General features: G+C 36.4%; 1 protein-coding gene and 1 long non-coding RNA gene across 4 annotated transcripts in view; both read right to left on the minus strand.

Moving 5' to 3' along the window:
• The window catches only part of FIG4 (FIG4 phosphoinositide 5-phosphatase), a 77,162-nt gene that overhangs the window by 33,089 nt on the left and 19,877 nt on the right, over positions 1-24,196 (minus strand). For all 3 annotated transcript variants that reach the window (XM_056342989.1, XM_056342987.1, XM_056342988.1), the window contains exons 7-16: positions 21,274-21,402; positions 19,658-19,758; positions 19,029-19,191; positions 18,304-18,401; positions 16,104-16,237; positions 13,985-14,101; positions 13,090-13,135; positions 11,365-11,513; positions 7,247-7,413; positions 536-674 (exon numbers count right to left, since the gene is read on the minus strand). In XM_056342989.1, the coding sequence (XP_056198964.1) occupies positions 536-674; positions 7,247-7,413; positions 11,365-11,513; positions 13,090-13,135; positions 13,985-14,101; positions 16,104-16,237; positions 18,304-18,401; positions 19,029-19,191; positions 19,658-19,758; positions 21,274-21,402 (1,243 nt within the window). The remainder of the gene's footprint in view (positions 1-535; positions 675-7,246; positions 7,414-11,364; positions 11,514-13,089; positions 13,136-13,984; positions 14,102-16,103; positions 16,238-18,303; positions 18,402-19,028; positions 19,192-19,657; positions 19,759-21,273; positions 21,403-24,196) is intronic.
• Positions 19,772-21,267, minus strand: LOC130151159 (uncharacterized). Its single transcript, XR_008822522.1, has 3 exons — positions 20,803-21,267; positions 20,062-20,157; positions 19,772-19,961 (listed from the first exon to the last, which is right to left on the minus strand). It is a non-coding gene; the product is annotated as an uncharacterized LOC130151159 (long non-coding RNA).

Raw genomic sequence — 24,196 nt, forward strand, 5'->3', positions numbered from 1 at the left:
ACATATTATTGTGCAACTACAATGGAATGCAAATTAAGAAAAATATTCTTCAAAACAGGCTAGGCATAGCTGAAAGGAAGGTAAAAAATCATGGGCTTCTTGGTATGCACAGCTGCATACTAAGTGCATTACACAAAAAAACCCCAAAACAACGTCATCACATAGTCTCAAATACAACAATGACTTAATAAATCTGACCATCAAAAATACACCTGTACCTTGCTTAATAAGACAGTGGTAACTGTACTTCAGCAAAACAGTGAAGCGTTTCACATTGCAGGATAGGATTTCATATGAAATGAAACTTTCTTTTTCAGTTAAACAGGAAAATAACATACTAAAGCAAACCCTTCAAAACACCAACATCCAGTTTTTGGTAATCTCTTAAAGGAAGCTTTTTTCCCAAGCTTTCCCAAAAACTGAGAAAACAGTAAGCAAGTTTTTGACAGGCTGACCAAATTATTTTTTTAACAACGTGGGGGGTTTTAAAATTTATTAGAACAATACCGAACAAAAAAATAGAACAGCAAAATACCTTCGCCTGGTCTGTGACAGACTAAGGGTGTTCTTGTGATGCAAGTAAAAGTCAGTGGGAAGTTCCCAGAGATGAGGTTTTCCTTCTGTAGGCTTGAATACTCCCAGAAAGAGATTGATAGAATCTTGCCTGTCTGCATCTGTTAGACAAGAGGTACACTTAACAGCAGGAACATTGCAGAGCTCAAGCCCATTCAGACATTGCCTTGTTTCTTATGTTTGCTCCTCACAGATGGAGTGTGTATGTCCTATGACTTTCACAGGGACCTCTGGGCTTCAACCACCATAACAAAACTTCACTTAGACCCGACCTTCTGCCATGCTGCAGTGCATGTGGAGCTGATACCAGCAAAGCCTCTTTCCTTGGCTTCTCACACAGGGGCTGAGGCAGAAGCTCTGCTTAGAGCCCTCACAGAAGACCTCACCCTGCAGCTCTGTCTCCCATCTCTGCCTATATGTGTATGCACAAAGCATTTGCATCTATTAATGCATATTTCAGAGAATCTGACATATCATGATGAATTTACTGCAGCCCAAATAACAGAATGATTTAATGAAATTAAACAGTATCCATACAATACACAAGTTTCTGACATAACACAAAAATTACTAATTCTTTGAGGGTTTTCTAGCCAAAAATAGTTAATGAAATTATTATTAAACTTCACAAACACCTTTTAATAATTTGGACTTTTTTTCTGTTGGCTTAATTCATCAGTTTCTCTTGCCATACTCTAAGCTTCACCAAACTAAGTAAGGCAAGTGCTAAAATCCAGCAGTTACATACCACTGTAGATGAAGCATGACAACAAACATTGTTTTTCACTTACATCTTTAAAATCTCTTTTGTTACCTAGCTGCAGACAGGATGAGTTACAACAGATCCAAAGAAAAGTTGGAGTCAGATGAGGGCTTGGGGATGGTGAACTGTGATAAAGACAGCTTTGCAAGCAGAGCTGTAGGGGCAGAAGGCAGCTTACACACAAAGGATCTTTAGATAGGAGGGAATATATGGAGAACTGAGCCCTATTTGTGCCCTGAGGAATGAGCACAGGGAAAGCTTTCATCTCCAACTCTTGTTTGCACTTCATTAATCATCAGACAAGGAATAGTTCAGACTAGTTCAATAGTGTTACTCCTTCAGTTTTCTCCATGTTTCAAAAAGAGTATCATGAGAGTTGAGCGTCCCTTCAGCAAAACACTGCATCAAAAAGACAAACTGAAGTCTCAGTATACAAGAAAGCAGGTAAGAAACCAGGCAAAATCCACAAAGTGGTGGTATGACAGCAAGGACAAAGTTGGTTCCTGACCACCAAAGTTTCAGTCGCTACCTCTTCTTCTGCCCAGAATTTGAACATTTCTTCTCTCTGTACAACAAGTAACATTTTTCACAGGGAATTAAGATGCACAAGCAGTTGACAAACGATCTGTAGAAATTTGGTGACAGTAGGATCATAGAAAAGTATGGTACTTTACAGAAGTGTGCCTATGTGGAGGTCAGTATTTACAAGTGGGATCTTCTGTAGAGAGTGTCACATGGGTGCAACAGGGCAAGGTACAGAAAAGGGAAAGAAAGGGGGAACCTCTTGATGTTGCTTGGCTCCCCTTCCCTACTTAGAGGGCCTCTCATCTGTAATTTGGCTTTTTTTCTTCCTTTTCTATCCACTCATCCTCCCTCTGGATATTTTTACTGTTGCTTCAGAGCACTCTTCCAAAAAAAGATACTTATGTTACCTTCTTTCTTGCTCCTCACCTTCCCAATTTTCTTAAGAGGACCAACTATAAACATTAACTTTTCTACACAGTATAAGCATATGCAAGTCCTTATGGTTTGCAGGTCATATTGTTTCTGCAAAATAGTGTCACAGTTTAACCAAGATGTAAGGAGAGAATGAGGAAGGCCAGGAACAGTACAAGAAAGCGATGCAAAACTCAGTAAAAAGGTCTGAAAAAAGCAAACAAAAGCCAAAAACTTTTTGAGGTCACTGAGATTATAAAGAAAGAAAGAGTCACAAGCAATAGCATGTATTCTTTCTCCCTGATAAATTATTTAGTTAGTGGTTTAAAGAAAGTGCTGAACAAAATCCAAGAAAGTTCTCTACTTTAAGCACAGGAACTGAAGGAGCCTTAAAGACAAAATTAATTAGCAGGAGCAAATAGGTTTAAATTGGTGGTAATTTCTGGAAGTGAAAGGCAGAGACAAGCCTCCAGGAACAGAAAGTATACTGAAATTGTTAAGTAAGTAATTGTAAAACAGTTAAACTATGTTACTACTTATATGACAGATGCTAAAATGAAATAAAACTAAATGAAATTTGTTCTGTGAAAAACAGGCTTAATTTTGAACAAAAACAATGAAAGCTTTTGTCTTTCTTTGAAACAGTGGCCAGAGAAAACAGGATATGGAGCTTTTCAGATCAATTTTCTTATCTAGATAGAAAAATATCTCCTTTCAAAAATAAATAAATAAGAATGTGTCTATGCACTGTGGATCACAGACAAACGAGCAAACAGGTTTTCTCCCTTCATTGTTAGCACCAAATGTTAATTATGTACATGCAAGTAGAAAGACTACACTGATTTTTTTAAAAGATACTACAATGTACGTGTATACTAGCACATTTTTAAGACCATTTGAGAAAACAGGAACTGAAAGGGCCATTTAATTGAATTGGCCTAAAATAATCTACTGCTCTCAATCTGAGTTTGCAACTGCACTACATGACAAATTACTAAATCATGAGAGATTCAATGCAATTGGGCCTATAATGTCCCATGACTAAAAGGTTGTAGTAATTAAGTTTACTTTCCTACAACACTACAAGGTAGTTTACTATATCCAGTCCTGTTTGTGGATAAATAGATTATTTCAGATTCCAGAAGCTTATTATGCGTCTTGCAACTCTAGCACTGAAGGCTGCAACATCACATTACATTCTAAAAGGCATAAAAGCTAGAAGAATATTACTTAGAATACTATTTCCTAATTTCTCTGACAATCACAAATGGAAGAAAAATGTTATAATAATCTTAGAATTCAAATAATCTGAATACTTGCCCAGAGAGGGTGTTGAAGGAACACCTAATTCTTAGCTGTATGATGTTTTTTCTGGTACAACTCATTTGCTTATAAGCAGAAGACTTCAAACAGTTGCCTTCCCAAACTACACTGCACCCTTTACTTTTTTCAAATGCTAGAACTAAAAAATTGCGTGAAAGAGTCTGAATTTTTGCCTAAAACTGGAAGATTTTTTCAAGTTAATGTAGAATTATTGCCCCATATTTTTAGGAGGAAACCATGCTTTTCTTTAACCTTCAGTCACTAGCTTGATCCTGAGAACATATTTTTAATTCTTCACTCTTCTATTATACAGGCAACATATAGAAAATCTATAGAAAAGCTAAGCCACATATCACGAACTAGGGTGAAACCACATTGAAAGTTACTTTTCTTACAAGTCCAAGGCTTAGCTACTGGATTAGTATGTCCAGACAAGTCACTTAACAGATATGTCTCACTTTTTCTCATCTGTACAACTTGATCAGTAGTGATTATCCTAAGAGCTCTGAGGTCAACAGATTTTAGAATCATGTATTTTTTATGACAGACAAACAGAAGAAGTGTGCTAATTTGCTTAGGTGGCACTGTTAGCAGGCCACTTGCAATCGGAATCTGATATACCACATGACTTCAAGGAAATCATAAACATTTTCTGAGTCTGTTTACTACTGCTACATAGAATTCATAAGCATTAAAAACTTCTCAGATCAGAAACACAAGGAAATGCTGGCTCATTAATTGGCTAGCCCTCAGATTTTTATTTGTATTTTAAAGGATATGTGATGTATAGTAACAAGAAGTACAGTATAGTAAATCAGAATCTTAGAAACATAGAATAGCTTGAGTTGGAAGGGACCTTAAAAATCACTGAGTTCCGCCCTCCCTGCCATGAGCAGGGACACCTTCCACCAGACCAGGTGGCTCAAAGCCCCATCCAGCCTGGCCTTGAACACTTCCAGGGATGGGGCATCCACACCTTCTCTGGGCAACCTGTTCCAGTGTCTTGCCACCCTCATAGTAAAGAATTTCTTCCCAACATCTAATCTGTCCTGTCACTACCAGCCCTTCTAAAAAATCCATCTCCAGCTTTCTTGTAGGCCACCTTTCCAGCAGTACTGGAAACCTGCTATGAGGTCTCCCTGGAGCCTTCCCTTCTCCAGGCTGAACAACCCCAGCTCTCTTAGCCTGTCTTCATAGGAGAGGTGCCTCAGCCCTCTGATCATCTTTCTGGCCCCCTCCTCTAGAGTTGCCCCAACAGGTCCCTGTCCTTCTTCCATTGGGGGCCCCAGAGCTGAATGCAGGGCTCCAGGTGGGGTCTCAGGAGACCTGAGTAGAGGGGAAGAATCACCTCCCTCGACCTGCTGGCCACACTTCTTTTGGCACAGCCCAGGATACGGTTCGCTTTCTGGGCTGCAAGTGCACACTGCTGGGTCATGTTGAGCTTCTCCATAACCAACATCCCCATGACCATCTCCTTTAACCATCCACCTCTTCCATCATGAGGGATGCTCTCAAGCCATCCTCCATCCAGCCTGTATCTGTGCTTGGGATTGCTCTGACCCACGTGCAGGACCTGCACTTGACTTTATTGAACTTCTTGAGGTTCGCATGGGCCCACCTCTCAAGCCTGTCAAGGTCCCTCTGGATGGCATCCCTTCCCTCCAGTGCGCTGACCGCACCACACAGCCTGGTGTTGACAGCAAACTTGCTGACGGTGCACTCAATCCCACTGTCTGTGTTGCCAACAAAGATGTTAAACAGCACTGGTCCCAGTACTGACCCCAGAGGAACACCACTTGTCACTGTTTTGCACGTCTCATTCTAAAAATGCTTTCTTTATCTCTGCTTTCAGAGCAAACTTCATGAATAAAATGATCTCTCTCAGTCTGTCACATTAATAGGCTTGCAGATGCCATCTGAACAGGCAGTGTTGGAAAGTGAACCTCTAAATTTCACTGCCATTAATGTTTTAAAATTTTATAGTAAAAATGCAGTAAATACAATATTGAAATCTATGTTTTAACAATGCTATCTTCAAACACACAGAATACAAAGCACCAAAAATTTTTGGCTCAAATGGGATCAAATACCAAAACCATAAGTAAATCAGGGAAACCAGTGCAGCACCTTTATGGAAGTTCCATTTTTCATATTGACTTCAGTAAAGACTAACGTCTGTTTGTGTACTCAGCTACAAGTCTGCCCAGGTGACAAGATGGACTTTTTCATTCTGTATACCTTCTTCTTCTAGTAAGATACTTTCCAGAACAAATTATTTTATTACTAAAATACATGCATATTGTGACTATCCTTGCAAGCAGACCACAACCCCAAATGTGGATGTAAAACTTTGCTCAAGCTTCCACCTAACCATTTAAGTGGCTGGCATAAAAATGAACAGCTTCAGAGACTTGTTCCATCTTGTACATATCAGTACAGGCAATAGGGCAAGAGTGCTTCCTTTTGCTCATAAGAATTGATGAAGCCGTTATTGCCACTACAAATGATAAGAGACCATATCACTGAAATAAATAAGCTCTCCATTTCTCATTTAATTTGGGTGAATACGATACACAAATTACATTAATTACAAGCAGAAAAAAGTACTTTAAAAGCCGTATGCTCACATTTTGTTACATACACAGAATTGTCACTAACAAAAGCAGTAACTTCAGCCAAAGCAACCAGAGATTACTGAAGTATTTCTAGCCAGTGTCCAACCCGCTGTTTTACAGTTCACATAGTTTCTAAATAATTGCAGTCTACCAGGAAAAAAAACAAGGCTACGTCTTTCCCTGGCTATGCAGCTTTTGTGAAAAAAGACTAACAGAGGACTGACACAATATATAGAACACAGTAGCACTACACGTTTGTCATCCTAACATGTCTTAGACTGCCCTAAAATCATTCTTTTAGGTCTTTCATGACTTCTGAAAACACTAAAGGTTATTTTTTCCAATTATTTGGCCCAAGGTACAGTTCAGCATTTTTCAAAGAGGTTTTTCAATTAGCAATGTCCACAACAAAGCAGAATAGTATCAATGACGGATATAAGCTGGTATAGTAGTAAGGTAATATTTTATAACTTAATTAAAAAACCAGCTTATTTACTTGGGGGACCTGGCTCTTTTAATTTAATTTTGTCTTTTCTACTACAGATTCAACAGTTAGTAGCTTCTATTCATACAAAACAATTATGTGCATCAGAGCTTGGTTCTTCTTCGAAGTCCCCAGAAACATCACAAGAACTACTCCACTTGAAGCCTTCTACTTGTGTTTAAGCCATTTCCTTATATTTGTTGAAGCCATTCTGTCCATCATTTTAACAGCTCTGTAACAGCTACCTGCTTCTCTGTTGATCTACAAATGTCACTGGCAGTTTCAGTGCTACACGTGTACATTTTCTAAATACTTCTCACATCAGTTCACTAACTTTTATCAAATAAGGCTACGCACTACAGCATGCATTTGCATAGGATAGAAATACTTAATCAGATCAGAATACCTATTTGATAGCCATCAGTCTTTACCAAATTATTTGGAAGTTATAGTATAGAGGATCTCTGCCATAAGATCATAGTATTGATTACTGAACATCAGAAGTAAGATGTTTTTTAAATAATGGCTTGAAAGAAAGCACTTTAAATTTACCTGAGAAAGCGTTACTATAATATCTTGAGAGCGTTTGCATAATATCTTTGGAATGCTGAGTCCATGGAGCTATCTTTCTATAGGTTTTTACTCTGTGGACAAGCTGAGAACCTCCATACTGCAAAGAAAGTGTGTCTCCATGATCTTCATATAATTCTTCAAATAATCTGAAGGAAAAGCAAAATGTGTCATTTATCAAACCACTGAAAAGTTTTTTAAGATAAAAAAATAATAAAGTACTGTAATTATAACATCTTTCTGTTTAACAAGCAATACATTTTCTTCTCCTAAATACTTCTGCCAGTTTACAAAGACTAGTATTTCATTAAAACATGCTATTAACTTACAAACACTGAAATTTAAAGCTATGCATCTATTCTTTATTCAGATAAATATGTGGAAATTTTTTTCAGATATAATAATTACTAAGAAGGATTGAACTAAGATTTTCAGTAATTTATAGTATATCAGAATGCATTCACACTACAGAATATGCACTTCTGTAGATTCAGGTAGAATAACACGTCCTACTAGTCTGCAGGGAGAAAACAAACTACATACCTTCACAAACTAAGTGATTTTAAATACACTAAATGGGACAGAACATGTCAATATCTCAAGGCTACGTTTTCTGTCAAGTCCACTGGGAATGAAGTTGTCATAACTTTCTAAAAACCTCCCCAGTTACAATAACGATGGCTCAAAGGTACAAACCAAATAAACATGACTTGTAAGAAGCATGAATGGCAGTCAGATACCATTTGCTGGAACTGAAAAAGCATGTTGTAAGAAGAAGAGATGCAAGATGAACATCTTAGAAGATGAAGGTGATCTAAGACTTGGCTGCTAAGATGAACAAGGCGAGCTGGCTAAAAGCAATTCAGTCTTCTAGCATCAAGAAGTTGACAGTAGACTCCAAACTGAGAGCAGTCCAAATAGCAAAAATTATCAAGTTCCCCATGAATGACAAAAACAAAACATCAGTCTCAGAAAACAAGACAAACCTAAGAAGATGACACCTACTCTAAAAGATAACATTGAAAAGTGCTTCTCAAATGCAGACTATGGCCTTGCTTGAGAAAGACAATGACAAGGATGACACCTTGCTAAAAGAGGCAGGAAGTTTAGTTAAAAGGCAAAATAACAAAGCAGAAGGAACTCAAAAAAATAGCCCCAGCCGCCAAACCCGTGGAAACATATTTCACATCAGTATAGCAAGACACTGTAACTCAGGCCGACATGTGGTAACACCTTAGAAGAAAGAAGGTCGAAACAAACAAAACAATAACAAAATAAACCCTATGAAAACAAAAACCCCAAAAGTATTCCTTTCAGAAATTTTCCAATAAAGGGAGAGTACCACATAAGTAACCCAGCAACTCTCTGACTGAAGTCCTTAAAAGGTTCTGGATGCAGAACACTTACCTCAGCGGCAAATGAATTTCTGTAAAAAATATCTGTCCAGCAAATCTTCTGCCCAAGGTCCAGTACAAAATACCAATCAGAAGGAAACATCTGCTTAGTAACTTAAACAAACAAACAAACAAACCAAAAAAAAAAACCCAAACAAAAAACCTCCCATCAACAAGAAAGCCAAAACCCACCTGACTCCACATGAATTGTTCAGAACTCATGATGTCACATATGAGAATCTCCTGTTTGATTCTTTGGGTTTGGCGGGTTGGTTGGGGTTTTTTTGGGTGTTTGTTGGTTTGGTTTTTTTTATACAAGGGGAATGACAGCAACGCTGGTCAACTAAAAGCTAAAAAGCTGGTTGAAGGCAAAAACCAGCAGGTAAAAAAATCTCCCAGTCACCCACGGGGGATTGATGAACACAGTTCCAATGACCTTGCAGTAAAGGTTCACAGGCAACTTTAAATTAAGTATGTTGATCCACTTGGTTTAAAAAAAATTGTACAATTAAGTTACCCTTCCACAGACACAAAATATTAAGCCTGCAGTCAAACAAAGCCTAGTGTTTTACAGAGAGGACAGTTAACTACCTATGATAAAATAAGCTGTTAAGGTACACTTTGTCTAGGAAAAAAAATGGGACAACAATTACACTGAAGGAATCACTACAAAATATAGCTTGCAGAAACGGTCCCATGCAACAAAGTAATTAAGATTAATCTTGCTAGACATAATATTGGACTGTTTAAGACTCACGGTTTCCTTACCCTTCAGGATGGCCAAATGAAATAAAATGTTGACTTCAGAAATCTAGTTGAACAGAAATTCTGGATTGTAACCAGCCAGTGACACCATATGAGAAGTCAGAATTATAAAAAGGCCAGCTGGAGAACGTGATTTTAAAAAGTTGGTTTTTCAGACATGTTAGCTAAATTAAGGAAGAAGAGTGTAAATGAAGAGGCAGAATACGCAGGAAGCAGATACTTGATGTGAGACAATGCAGGGAACAAGAATGCAGATGGTCAAAGTGAGAGACTGCACAATGGAGAGGGTATATCACACACCTGTCTTCACAATTTGTTGCATTATGGAGATGGATTTTTAATTATTCTGAATTCAGTAATTCAGAAACAAGTCTTAACAGATGACAAAATCTGTTTCAGACAGGCATACATCTAGTGGAATGGAGAAGAAGAAAAAATATCAGTCAAATGTGACCAGATATAAGTAACCTTTTATGCCAGGCTTATAGTTACATTTTAGAGAGATAGAGAAATAAGATATCTGGAAAATCAGAGACAAAGCAACTACTATAATCTTAATCTTATGGTAAAAGATGGAAATTTGGGTGGTGGGGCATAAGAGGAAACAGGAAGGAGAGAAAATAGAGAGGAAACACAGGACTACTGCAGTAGGAAGCAACAGAAGAAATTTGGGCTCCCAAAATAGGGGCGGGAAGGGGGGAACTAGCAAAGCCTAAGGAAAGATAGTAAAATGCAGCCTGAGGTGCTGAAGTAAGTGGTAGCTGCAGAGGATACTACAGAGAGTGGATATGAGAGACCTGCCCACTGCCTGATCCCCTCTAGTTAGAACTCGAGAGCCAACTGCTGAGTCCCCAGGGGGGTGCCCAGCAACTGGTATTTGCAGAGCAGTTGTTCGTTCCCAGAGGTAAACATGCAGCACCTAGCAGCTGGGACATGGTGGATGAGGCCATGGCCAGCACACCGAGGAAGCCAGCCAGCAGGTGCTCTCCCTAGCCATCAGGCAGAGGTCAGGAGCCACCACTTACACAGTGAGCCAACACGCTGCAACTGTGGTTGTTTCTGTGACACATACCAGCTCCTGGCACCAGGCAAGTGCTGGAAGATAATGGGAGAAAGAAGAAAAGCTGAAGATGTGTCTCACATAAAGGGGAGGGGAGACTGAGAATTTTGTCTTTTCTGAAATACGAGTTACCTTTCCATGTTCTAAAACTACTAAACCACTAGTCAAATCCAGCAATGAAGTCATAAGTTTCACAGTCACAGCAACAGTTTAAAGAAATAAAACCACATCACCTCAAGGACTCTTACACTAATTTCTGAAGCATACTCACAAATGAGTAGCTTAGTTCCCCCTGACCCCCAAAGCATTTCAATTTACACACTGTGTTTTCCTAAATGGTTTGAGGATGCTTGAATAAGTATCATTGATACTTCATCTGAGAGAACAACTTTTCTTCAGTGAAGCAAAAAGCACAACATTTTTCCAAAGGAAAATATAGGAAATAAAGGCAAGATGTACTTCTATACAAATATCAGTTTGGCATTCTCCATAAAAGCATATACTTATTTCAGTTTTCATTTTTTTGACAGCATTTTGCCCCAAGCAAGTGAAGTAAGTGTAAAAAACCAGGGTGGGTCTTTTATTACATTTATTTAAAAGGAAAAATCAGCTTTAAGTTCAGGCATATAAAGAGAACAGAGATAAGCACTTATGTTGTAAGAAGCCTGATTAACATACCTTCCCAGAGGAGCAAGTTTTCAGAGTGACTGGATTTTCTCAAGAAGATTTCAAGTATGGAAGATTTTTTTAAACTTGGATGAATAAACATTATTTAATCGTTCCGACATAAAGAGTTGCACTTTTATTCTACATAGAGATAGTTTTCCTAAATCTCTTGACAAAAAATTAAAAAATAAAACCATGACACACTTATATCTTACCTAACAGCATCCGTATCAAATTGTAAATTTGGTTTATCAATCAATCCCAACGAATAGAGTTGGTAAGCCAAAGCACATTTTCCCACCATAAACTGTGCTGTGTTAGTGCGATCTAAACAGTCCACACAATTGGTTCGGAGAACTCCAGTCTGGTAAAGCAATCCAAATAACAGATTGTTCTTAATTAACAGATTACTACATGCATGATTATTACTTTTTTCCTACTATCCAAAACTTATCAAATCTCAAATTTCTCATTTAACAAAAAATTGAGGAAAGTAATTTCTAAGAAATTTTAATAAGCAATAATCTCTAGCAAGCTATATCAGACTGCTGTAATGACTTTCAAAACGTTCTTGCTCCTATCATCACACAAACTGCATCACTCCTTCAACTCACAAACAGCTCTGAAGATTTACCTCAAAAAGAAAAGCTATGTTATTTCAGAGAAGGGGTCTTATTTTCAAGTATTCTGTAACTACTGCAAAAATAAATCATGCTTCTAACTTGCTGTGGTTCTACTGTGATGGTGCTTGTATTTTAAGCTTCTCATATCTGGAGCAACACATGAACATTTTGTTGAAGGTCAGTCATGCATATATTCTTTTATGCTGCTTTACCACCATTCCTCAATTTTATAATGCACACAAAGCTATTTTATAATATCAACAGCTGCAAGAAACATATTTTAATAGGAAATACGTGCGGGATTTTTCTGCTCAAATATATATCACTCCATCCGAGCTAGTCAACTAAAATTTTTTCATTGCCTTAATAAAGAAGCAGTCTTTGGGCATGACTTGACTGCTCCGAGATGAACTGTGATCCAAATGCTTACACGTATGCCAATGGTGACTACCTCAAACGATTAAAATTGAAAGATAAAATAATCATGCCCCTAATAAAGGTAAACCTGTAAGACTAACATTAAAAAAAATTAAGTAGTATTGTTACATTTTATTTTAAAACAGATCAAATTATATCTATTCTGCTGTTTATTTGCCCTCAACACATACAACCCAGTGATCAGCTAATAAAGGAATGGTCAACATGCTTTCTAACTTACACAAACTACAAAATTATGAATGGCAAGTCAAAAGTACCTAATGCTTCTTAAGCCTATGCCCTGTGTTCAGAGTAATAATCTAACATTCAGGTATAAATCTGGTACCACATGGTTTACAGTTTAGTTGGCACTTTCCTAACCTTAAAGAAAGCAGTGTTTCTAGTTTTATTTTCTTTTAGTGAGGGAAATTGTAACATGGTACAGAATATTCAACGCTGGTGAAAAAGCTTTTAACAACCCATTTTCATGTGTATGAATATGTCACATCAGGTTTAAGTATATTTATGCCTCACCTCTTCTGTATAATATTATATTATGCAGTTTGCTAAAATGCTGCTGTTTTAATTTTCACTGCACTGGTAACACTACAGACTAAATAGCAATGAATACTAGTTTAAAATCTGAGCGTTTATCAGACTACCTCCATCAAAAATAAACTCCAACAGCATTAGGTTTTCTGGTACCTTGCAAGAACTTTAAGCTCTGTCTCCCAGTTGGATTTCTGGGATGGATAGCAATAATGCTGTTTACTATAAATATTAATTTAAGACCACTCTGTGAATCACCAATCAGGTATTTAAGTGAAATGGTTCACTGGTGCTTTGGGAGTGCTGATCTACATCACTGTAACTATGAATTAATGAAGTATATTTTAGTACCTGCAAGCGACCAGTGGAAACAACATAACCTCCCAGTTCATTCCATCTGAAAGAGAAACAAAACAGAATGACTTGCAAATAATTTAAAAAAAAAACAGATCATACCATGTACTGATTGGCTCAGTGAAAAATGGGGACAATTAAAACCTGCCACAAAGCAAAACTGATGTCCCTGAATAGCAGAAAGCAGTGAAAACTCTGTGCAGTAGTAGTGTGTTGTATTTAAACAACATTGCAGAAAAAAAAATTATCAATCTAGCCTTAAAGTAGAACTATTCCAAAGCCATATAAAATATCTCTCCTTTGCTCCCCATAAAACAGAGTATGAGCAACACAAGTGTTTCTAGACTGGGTCTTGAGGGCACAAAAATTGTAGTAGGTACAACACCAACAACTAGAAGGTAGAGGCATAACATACACTGTAGCACAAAAATAAATGTAGTTGATTTAAACCTCCCCCTCACACTGATTCTAAATTATAGTTATCTTATTAGTATGCCTCAAAAGAAGCCACTTACTAAATTCCAAATGTTGTTAGCTTTGTTAAATTTACCCCCAAATTTAGGATTCCTTTCGTTAAGGTGAAAAAAATCCAAAACAAAACCATTTTATATAAATCACACATGGCACAGACTACAAGTTACAAATAATGAATTCTTACTTCAAACCATTTTAGGCAGAACAGCTGCAGCATAACTGTACACTTTCAGTGTATTAGTATTTCTTGGCACGTGCCTTGGACTGCAATCCTTTTAGCTATAACTTAATAATGAATTATATTTTTTCATATTAATTTAAGCCTTAAAATAAGAAATAATGTAATAGACATATAAATTCCAGACAACTCTCCAAGGAATAGATGTTATTCATTCTGCATCAATTAAATTGTATGTACTTTTCATCCGGCCGCAAGATACTGCAATAGGAATCAGGTCGATTAACAAAAAATCCAGTCTTCTTTACTACACTTTCTGCAATCACATTCAGTCTATCAAGGACGTTGCAAAGTTTGCTGAGGAGAGGAAAAAAAAATACAGTCAAGGTACATTAACACTAAAAAAATAAATACATTTCACTGTTTGGAAAGCCTTTCAATAACAAAAATCATTTGGAGGAAGATTCACATCACAGCTTTATTTATCTAACAGTAATTACATCTACAGTTTTCTTAGATTTTACAGACTTAGGAAACAGACACTGACTGTATCCAAGCAATGTTTTATTGTAAAAGTAAACAAAATATTACATAAACCAGAAGTGGAAGACTTCAAAAATCTAAATGTCCTTGACTTCTACATCACACTAATTTTCCTCTACCAAACTTTCTGTGATTCACAAAACAAGAACAAGGCAGAAAAAGATGTATGACTACGCTCAATCATATTCCCTCATTTGGTTTGCAGGGTGATGTTTTGTCCGGTAATACTTGTTTGTGTGTGGCCTTCATGATGTCCCACACCTCCTGCTCAGATCAGGGCATCCATCTGTTCTTTGTGGGGGACTAACTTCTGTTTACTCATAATTTTATTTTCAAAGTTTTTATTACAGTGTTTACATGTCAAGTAACACGAACAATTTTTGGTTTGTTTTTTTAAAGATTGCTTATACTAAGATGGATACAATATTTTGGAATGTTTCCACCAGTACTACTTTCCAGCAAACTTACTTTGAAACTACATTTTAAAGCAAACATGTTCTCAGTATTCCTGAAAAGGTCAATTCTTCAGGCAGATATACACATTTTCTTCCACTCTTAAATAACTCTTACTTGCATAAATAATGAATCTTGCTCAAAGCTCTCAGGTATTTTTGATACCTGTACTAGGGTGGATATGTATATAAATATACCTCAAGCTTAAAGCTAGGAGGGGAATCCTTTGGTGACCTAGTATCGTTTCCCACATAGGACAGACCACTATGCTTCATCAGCATCACTCCACACAAAACCCAAGAATCTGCACCTAGCATATCTTCTGAAAGGCAATCCAGGCTTATTTTGAGGGTTTTTTTATTTAATCATAACACAAACAATTGCATATACACTTAACTGTACACAATGCCATTTCAGAATGAAACACATAGTGTGGAACCATGTCAAACACTTAAGTATCAGTTTCACACCAGCATGACCAACCATATCGATCAACTTGTAACTTCAAATAGTGAATAAGGATTGTTTCCGAAAGCTTTTTTCATAAAATTTAAATCAACAAACATTGATTATATTCCTGCCCTTTGAACAATACCAGTTTTTCCATTATTTTGCTAAGACTGATATAGTAACAAACACCTAAACATTGATCCAACAGTTCTTACCATTCTTCTAGAATTTCTGGCATTGTAAGACACAATAGACTTATGCAGATCATAGAACTTTACAACTGAGCTGTGTGTTACTTAACAATAGCAATCTATACTGTAAACTTAAAATGTTCATGCCTTGTAAATATTTCTACATTTATGAAAACATTCATCCTTTTCACATGATCCTAGTACAGCATTCCATTGTCCAAAATTATAGAATAAAAAGTTAAAGAATATATTTGCCTTTCTAAGATACATGTTTCTAATAATCTAAAAGTTTTATAACATTGAAATTAATGCCCTCATTTCCTTTTGGAAGAGGAAATGGAAAAGATTGATTGATATCAAACCTCTTGTCTTCCAAAATTTTGTAACTCAATAAATTCAATGACTGAAATGAAACATCTAAGAAAATGCAGTGTTTTGAGTAATTCAAAATAAAAAGTGAATATTTATGGCTTTTTTTGGCTTTTCTGTAAAATTTCCATTGCAGAGAATTTAAAAGTTTTCGGCCTTGCTCCACTTTGATAAGAAACCATAGAAAAATATTACAAATCCTTCAAAAGCTGAAGTTTTATTCTGTCTATAGATCTTCATAAAATTCTCCCATAATTTCTAAGCTACATTCAACTGAAAAGCGACACACTCAGCAGCATACAGTTAGTTGTATTGTGGCTGAGAACATTAGCACAAAGGAGGATCTTTTCTACCTTTTTGTGTATTTGGCCATATCCCACGGTATATATATAATTGCATGCTCTGGGGGTAAAAACTGGTTGAGATATGTCACAGCAGCAACAAGTTCTTCACTGAGAATCCTTTCATGCTTTCTTTTTTCACGTTCCTTTAGCAAAAAGAAAAGGAAGTTAACATTACAATTTTCTTAACAAATGTACATAACCCATATACATATACATAATACATGTATGTATATAACAGAAATTAAATGTGGAAGCTGTAACAACAGCAGGCAGTTCCTTATAACTAGGACAGTTAAATTAAGAACAGAAGAGACAGAAAAAACTGAACATTCTGGGTTTTCAACAATTGATCTGTGTTAGTAGTAAAAGTCATCTGTTTCAACTGTGCATCATCATTGGCTGAAAAATGGAACCCTGTAAAAGCAGAAGTGGTAATACAGAGGAAATGGACAAAAAGAAGGAAAACGAAAGGCAGAAAGGAAAGTATCCCATTCAGTTCTCAGGTACAAGAGGATCCAGGCAAATTCTTCTTGATTACTGACAGGAGATGGGGAACAACAGCTCCCACCTCCCAGCTTTGCAATAATTGTAAAAAAGAATTCTGTTGCCATTCTCTGAATATACCATATGTTTTGGCACTGTATACGTTAGTATGGCTTTCTTTTCAACTTCATCCAGAGTAAAACCTATACCGAACCTGTTATAGAAATGCTTTAAATATATAATAGCAGTCCTGAATAAACAAACGCAAAGGAAGCCTAATACATTCATTTCTAACTAACAAGTTCCTAGGACAGACAGATATAGAACGGTATAGATCTATATTTTATCAACATTTAAGAAATTAAATAATAAAACTACTGGAGATAGAAGTGCTTAGGCATTTGTCTAAAAGCAGCAGCAATATCCAAAAAAAAAGATGTTCAGATCTGGGGGCTTCCCCACCCCAGGGTTTTGCATGTATTTCTTTGTTGTTGTTGAGGGGGTTTTTTTGTTTGTTTGTTGCTTGTTTTTTAAGTGGTACTTTAATAAAGCAACATGAATTTTAGCATCTTAATATTAAGCATCTACAGAGAGGGAAAGACAGACATGCATTGTCAAGCACAGTATCAAAAGTCCTGTATAGAAAAGCATATAATGATTCACATGTCAGGGTCACATGAGCCTAGACACACACTATAACAATAGCTTTCGAAAACTATGGCTGCAAGAGATAAAATTTTTTTCTTATGAACAAATGCTATCCTAAAGTGATTCCACAGATTGAACAGTCTTAAAAGTACTCCTACACAAGAAAACTTCTAGAAATAGAAAATACTTTATCTACTTGCCATTTATTACAACATAGAGTTTGAAATGGCTTCCTTTTGTATGTGCCCTATTTTTTTATACTAGGAACAGATCCTACATGTACATCTAATACAGTTCTACAACATGATAAATTAAATTCTTTTTTTTTTTTTAGGACTAAAAAGTAGTAAGATATGATTTAAGCAAAACAAATCAATATATTGAACCCAAATGTGGAAACACACCACTACAGAACATGGCTGGAACAGAACAGAAAAAACACAAAACAAAAGAATCCCAAATACAAGGACCAAAATTACAGCGCCACCCAGAATCCAGGCTTTGTACCACAACCCCTCACACAGCAGTGAATTGAATTACTGCAGCAATCATGAAGCTCCCTCCATTAGTCCAGCCCTGCTACCAATGGCACTGCCCATTAGCTAGCATCTGAACGCTTCAGTTTTCTCTCCCACTCATACTTCCGTAACTCTACCAGACAGAGCAAACAACAGAAGATAAGTCTTTAGCATAATATTTCAAATAACTCAGTCATCTGTGTCAAGAAGCCTACAAACCTCACTTTGCATGGAACCGTACTACTTCAGAATTTTTTAGCACTAAACTAAATTTGGTGGTAGATTTATTTCAACTTACATCTAAGGGGTAAGAGCAGAAACCTGAAAACAGTGAAAGACTACTTTAAGAAGTCTGTGAACATGGAAAACTTTTTTTGAAGGGCAGTAGAGGAAGCAGCTGGAGTTATGTACTATGCCATGTAGAATGAGATTTATGAAGAAAATACTCCATTTATAAGCTAATATTAGTTTGGAACTCAACCAAAATTACACATAAACACTACAGAAATAAGCATAATATTAAAAATTAGAAAACATAGAACATATTCAAAATATTGTACCTTCACAAGATTCAAAATAATAATGGGAGAGCCAAATCTCTGAAGCATTTGGTCAAAGTGAAGAGCAGCAACATGTGCAAAAGGATCTGCCTGGTCCACTGCAACAAATACAGATGCTCAGGACAATATTAAGCAAGCTGTAGAGTCACTGAAATTATTTTTTCTTAAAAGTAATTTTCACAAAATACATACTAATTCTCTGGTGGTAATGGTACAATTACTTTCCCCAATTTTCATGCAAAAGCTGTTAAATGCCCCCTTCCTTTTCCAAATTTGAAGCAACTTCTTAACCAAAACCTTGAAATGCTTACAAAGAACAATTATTCTGGCCCCAGTAAACTTAGCCCTGATGTTTTCCACCGTTTTCAAAAGGTTCAAGATTTTATCCACAATACTAAGATAAATGTAGCTAACTTTGTATACAAAATAAGCACAAAGAAATGTGACATCTTCAAACAGAAGGTTTTTGTATTCCATTTCTGAATATGAAGTCCAAGACAGAGACTTTTTCTATTAAATTTCATTAAATGCAGATTTTTGTATGGTTGAATATTTGTATACCCTGATGTTTATTATCAAGAACATTGATTTTACCTTAAATTATGCCTTCCCAAAGAACAAATGCATAGACCATTCATTTTCGCAAATTTCGTTTTCACTATCTCAAGTGTTCCTATAGGACACAGTGCTAATGATAATTATCACAAAGAATAATTTGTACGTACACGTTATGGGTGGCTTAGGCATCATAGTTGAAATATCTTGAGACCAGTACAGAGGGACAGATCCTCGAACCTGAACATAGGAAGAATAACTCCCAGCAGAAAATGACATAACTGAAGCATCATAAAGTATTTGTTCAGTTTCCACTTCATTAGCAACATCTCCCTAAACCAAACAGAAACACACATACGATGTAGACATGACACTTCAGAGCTACATGTATTAATAGAGAACTGATTATTACAGAGTACAATTAAACTGTAATACACCAAATCATAGTAGTGAGAACACCACTGAAGGTTAAATTCTCATTTGTCCTTAAATGTATATTATCTTTTTTTCCCCCCACCCCTCTATTTGGGAAATAACATTATCTCTAAGTGTGCTAAAAAAATGAGAACCAACCAAAAAAACCCACCAGAACTTCCAGTTAAGACTTATTTTAAGAATAGGTGTATTATCTGAATTAAAAATGTAATGACAGCTGTGATAACATTATCTAATAGCATGATTTACAGCCAAAACCCTAACAACCCTCTAAAACATTTCAGTTCTCCAGTCAGTCAAGTTGAAGCTTTCATATTGTTGGGGGGGCAGGCATGGGGAATCCCTAAAATCACATTTCATTTACCTCACAATTTGCTCCTCGTTTCAGAAAACGTGTTCCAGCAAATTTGCTTGATCTTCTGGCTATCAGAGTGACATATATAGGGCGACCGTATATTAACAGTTCTTGAAAGGCAGGTTAAGGTTTACATGATACATGCAATTTTTCATTCACTTACCTCATGCAAGCAAAAATAAATTCTAAAAAAAGTGTATGAAACTGAAACATCTGATTTACTAAAATCTCCTTAACAATGACGAGTATCACTTCCAAATTTCTTTTGCAGCTGGGAGAGACCGTTGCCTTCTTCAACAATCATTTTTAAGAACTTTGAAAAGGAAATCTACATTACAATACATCAACCACTTTTCACAACATACAGAAGAAAGCATTTCTATTTTATGAAGCGAAGTAAGTACAAGATTCACCTTGTGCAGCAAATATGGCTTTTGTGAATACTGGGATTAAAGCATGGGAGCTTCTATTTTCAGATGCGGTATATTAGCCACCCTCTAATTGTTTGTCTGGAAGAGAGAAAAATTTGCAACTAAAGTAACAACAACTGAAAGCCAGAGGCAAACAGCTACAGATGCAGTGGTAGCTTTCTTTTAGGCTTTTTCTTTTTCATTAAAACCAAAAGAAGATGGAATCGGATGTCTAGCAAGACTATCACTGTTTCCTTAGAATAAGGGAGGCACAAGAAGGAGGGAAGACGACATTTGCTCATCAAATACCTTAAGCAAAAACTATTGTCACTGACTCAGCAGTTGCAGGCACAACACTGGTGGACAGATCCACAGCTACTACTTCAATAAAGACCACAGATGAAATAGTGGTATATAAAAACAGATCTATCTTTCTGTCTGGGGACTAAGCAGCCTTACAATCATGAAAAAGCAAAATTAAGCTTTGCAGAAACCACTAACAATAACTGTATTTGCTTCCCCAGATATTTTGATGACAGGCTTTTAAACTAACATGACACTACTGATGATTAGAGTGTCTCTGTAATATATTAAATTCTTCTAAAGTAAAATGCTGAGACAGCATTTCTTGGAGTGAGATATGCATTTGGGTTTTTTCTCCTCCTCCTACAATACACATAGACCCATCCACCCATTTTAAATAATATATAGTCTGGTAAACAAGATTTTCAGATTCGTGTTTACCTAACTCTCTTCGCACAGCAGGCCTGAAGTTCTATCGTCATCTTCAACAGAAACTGAGTAAATACAAAAACTTCTGCAAATCTCAGCTACTAAAAGAAATGTTTTAAATAAGATTACAAAGAGAACATTTCTATGTCAGCAGTTCAGTTCTTTTTAGCTTTTCTCCCTTTCCTCAAATATCTGTGAAAAAACACAGCTGAGCCTTAAAGACCTCTCAAGTTCTTTATTACGAAACCCTATGCTTACAAACAGTGTCTCACTGAGAATGCAGTCTACCTGTATCAAAGCCCTGTTAAAAGAACATAAATTTATTTCTTATTTAGCAGAAAACACAGAAAAGTAATGAAAATACAGGTCAACCAATAATTCTAAAATTGGGAAGTATTTACATGACAAGGAAATAATACAATGTATTTCTTATGTTCAAACCTCAAGAAAATTGATAAACATGTTACAACAGTAAAAGGATACTTGATTGCCCACAGAATCCATGAATAATATATAGCAGCCAGTCACGATGAACAGTATTTTTTACTGCCTCCAGAAGCTTGCCGTTCCACACATACTTTTCATAAGGCTTACTGCAAATCCCAAATACACCTAGGAAGTTGTTGCAATAAAAATGCATTAGACATTAAGAAGCAAGATGACCTGCATTGGACTGTTTTAAAATCCAGGTCATTGGACTTTTATTTTGATTTTCCCTTCACTGCAAGGCAGTGTATCATTTACTCGCATCCTTGAAGTTTGCCAAACACTGATAATTCAGGCACATGCTGATGTTCAGCATTTATGAAGACATGCAACTTTTCTATGGTTGCCAGTCACTGTAGTATGCAGAAGTTTCTGATACTTCCAGTACTGAAGAGAGATCTTTGCACGGTAGCAGCAGAGGATTTGATAATAAATCAAGTTGAGAATTTCAGTTAAAGCAAAAATACTCTCATAGGAGGACTTTATAAGCTTTTCAATTCTGGGTCAGCCCTGGAGTTACCCAGTAGGCTCCGACAGATCATGCATAGCCCTGTCACCCTTTATCAAAAGCATGTCAATCTGCTTCTCACATAATTTACCATGGTTTTCCTAATTTGCACTGACATCAAGAAATGCAGCTACTGCAAACCTGCAAATTAAAATTCAACTCCTGATACATCTGGAACCTGAATCTTTTTCTGTTTCAAAATCAGGACCAAGATGACAACTGACACCAAAAGGTGGTGATGGGAATTGAACAAGTCTGAATCTTAAAGAGAAGGAATAGGACAAAAACTCTACTACCTACGTTTTTTGTGTAGTTTTTTCAAATGAAGTTTCTGGCAGGTTGAGTTATATCGTAGCAGTATGTATGTCAATTATAGCAGCCAAATGTTCTGCTCAGGGAAAAATATGAGTTCTCCTAACAGCCTGAAGGTGAAAATGCAGCTGTTGAACAAACTGTTGCTACCTAGTCATCCAAGTCACTATAAGCCTATGGGAAATTGATGTAATGATTTTGGTGGAAGTGTATACATTCAGCAGAACCCAGCCACAAGCACTTGGCCTGCAATTTGTCCTCTTTCTCATTGCTAGCAGCATTACTTTGTTGAGAATTTATTCTTGAATGGCAGGCAGCTATTTCTTAAATATTTTATCACATGAACAGATAGGCTACTAACACCTACTGGAAATGGAGTTGTGTGCGCAATCAGCATATTGCTGATGGGGTCAAGGTTATGGCATCTTTATCTCCCAATGTTTTCACAAAGACATAGAAGAGATGATGCCACTGTATGGATTCCTGAGTGATCTTGTGGAAAAGAGCCTTTGCAAAGGAGGAATTATTGCTCACTCCACTCTTTACGGTCATTTCTGCCATTGTAGTATTTGACAACCAATTCCTGATATATATGACCATGTTACTGGTATCTTTTTCTTCAGGGGTGTGGTGGTGGTGGTGTTTGCCTTTCCTTAAATATTTTATTTTATTATCTTTCAATTTTTCCATTAGATTTAGGGCACACTGTATACAGCACTACTTTCCGGCTTTTAAATGGCAGTATGATAGATGTGACAACTATTTAACACAGTAAGTTTCAGCATCAAAGGCGATTATTAGTTACTTACTTAACGTTCATTATCATTCTTTGAGTTGTAGTCAGTGTAGGTCTATTCTAGGTGTTGTGATGAAAGGGTGTCAAAAATGAAAGGGCGGACAAACAATGTCCAAGTTTATTCTGCATAGTTTTAGGTCAGCGGTTGTTTCAGGCATTCTATGTGCTTGTTAGACCTTCAGTCCCCTTCGGAGGCACAGAAAGCAGGACCAATACATTTCTTCTTCAATGCCTCAGAAGATTAATTTTGGTTTAGAAGAGGTGGAAGACTAGTCATGCAATTCTTACTATCTCAAAGAACCAAAGTTACAAAAATCTCACTTGTCCTAAAAGTACCATATTTTCTGTGCAACAGAAGTTACACAGTGACTGTAAGTAAGGGTGGTAATGCAGACAGCCTCTGCTTTTGAGACTCTTTACAACCAATACAAGCACAGATTCAGATGATGTATTTAAAAGGTATGGCGTTCTGTTGCCTAAGGTGGCCAGTTGAATCTCCACAGCTGTCTGAGACCACTTTTATAGCAATGTATTCATTATGAATCAAAGGCAGCACTGTTATTTCTGATATTTCATGATTAAACAAGGAAAAGTGGTGTCATATATACAATACCAACAAGTAAAAAAAAAATTAAAAAATAATCAAAATGTAATTTTTTGACAAGCATTCAGATAATTAGTAAAAGTCACAGGGCAATAAAACATAAAAAGCATAGATTTCAACAGAAAGAAATCCAACATTAAGAATTTCAGTGGAAACATTTTTGTTTGTGCATGAAGCAAAAGGGAGAGAAAACAGTTTTCTTCTCTGGCTGGCCATCTTTACACTCTTATGAGTATGTTAGATGGAAAATGAAGACTAGCTTACAACTAAAATAAATAATTTTTCTTAAGACTTCCTGATAGTGTTTACTACATCAAGTTGATACTGACTTCATACAATTTGTCCATCATCAATATTTTCCAACAAGAAACTAAAAGATTTATTAGTACTTAATCAGTTATTGTTTCCCACTCTTTAATTCATTCCTATTGGGAGTCTTACAAGTCAGTTGAATAATCAGTTGCTGAAAAATGTCAGCATGCTCAATTATCTCCCTGAGTTGCAATGTAAATTAACAAAACAATGACTAATCACCTCTAGAAATTGCATTGTTCAAATTCAAATGTCTGTAATTGGCACTTTATGTAATCTTTTATTAACTCACAACTGTTAAGAAACTGCTGATCAATACAGAACACCTGAATGTTTCCCAAAATTAAACTTACAAGTGGAACATATTTTAAACGTACTCATGACCAAC

This window comes from Falco biarmicus, chromosome 6 (assembly GCF_023638135.1).
Source record: "Falco biarmicus isolate bFalBia1 chromosome 6, bFalBia1.pri, whole genome shotgun sequence".
Lineage (NCBI taxonomy): Eukaryota > Metazoa > Chordata > Aves > Falconiformes > Falconidae > Falco > Falco biarmicus.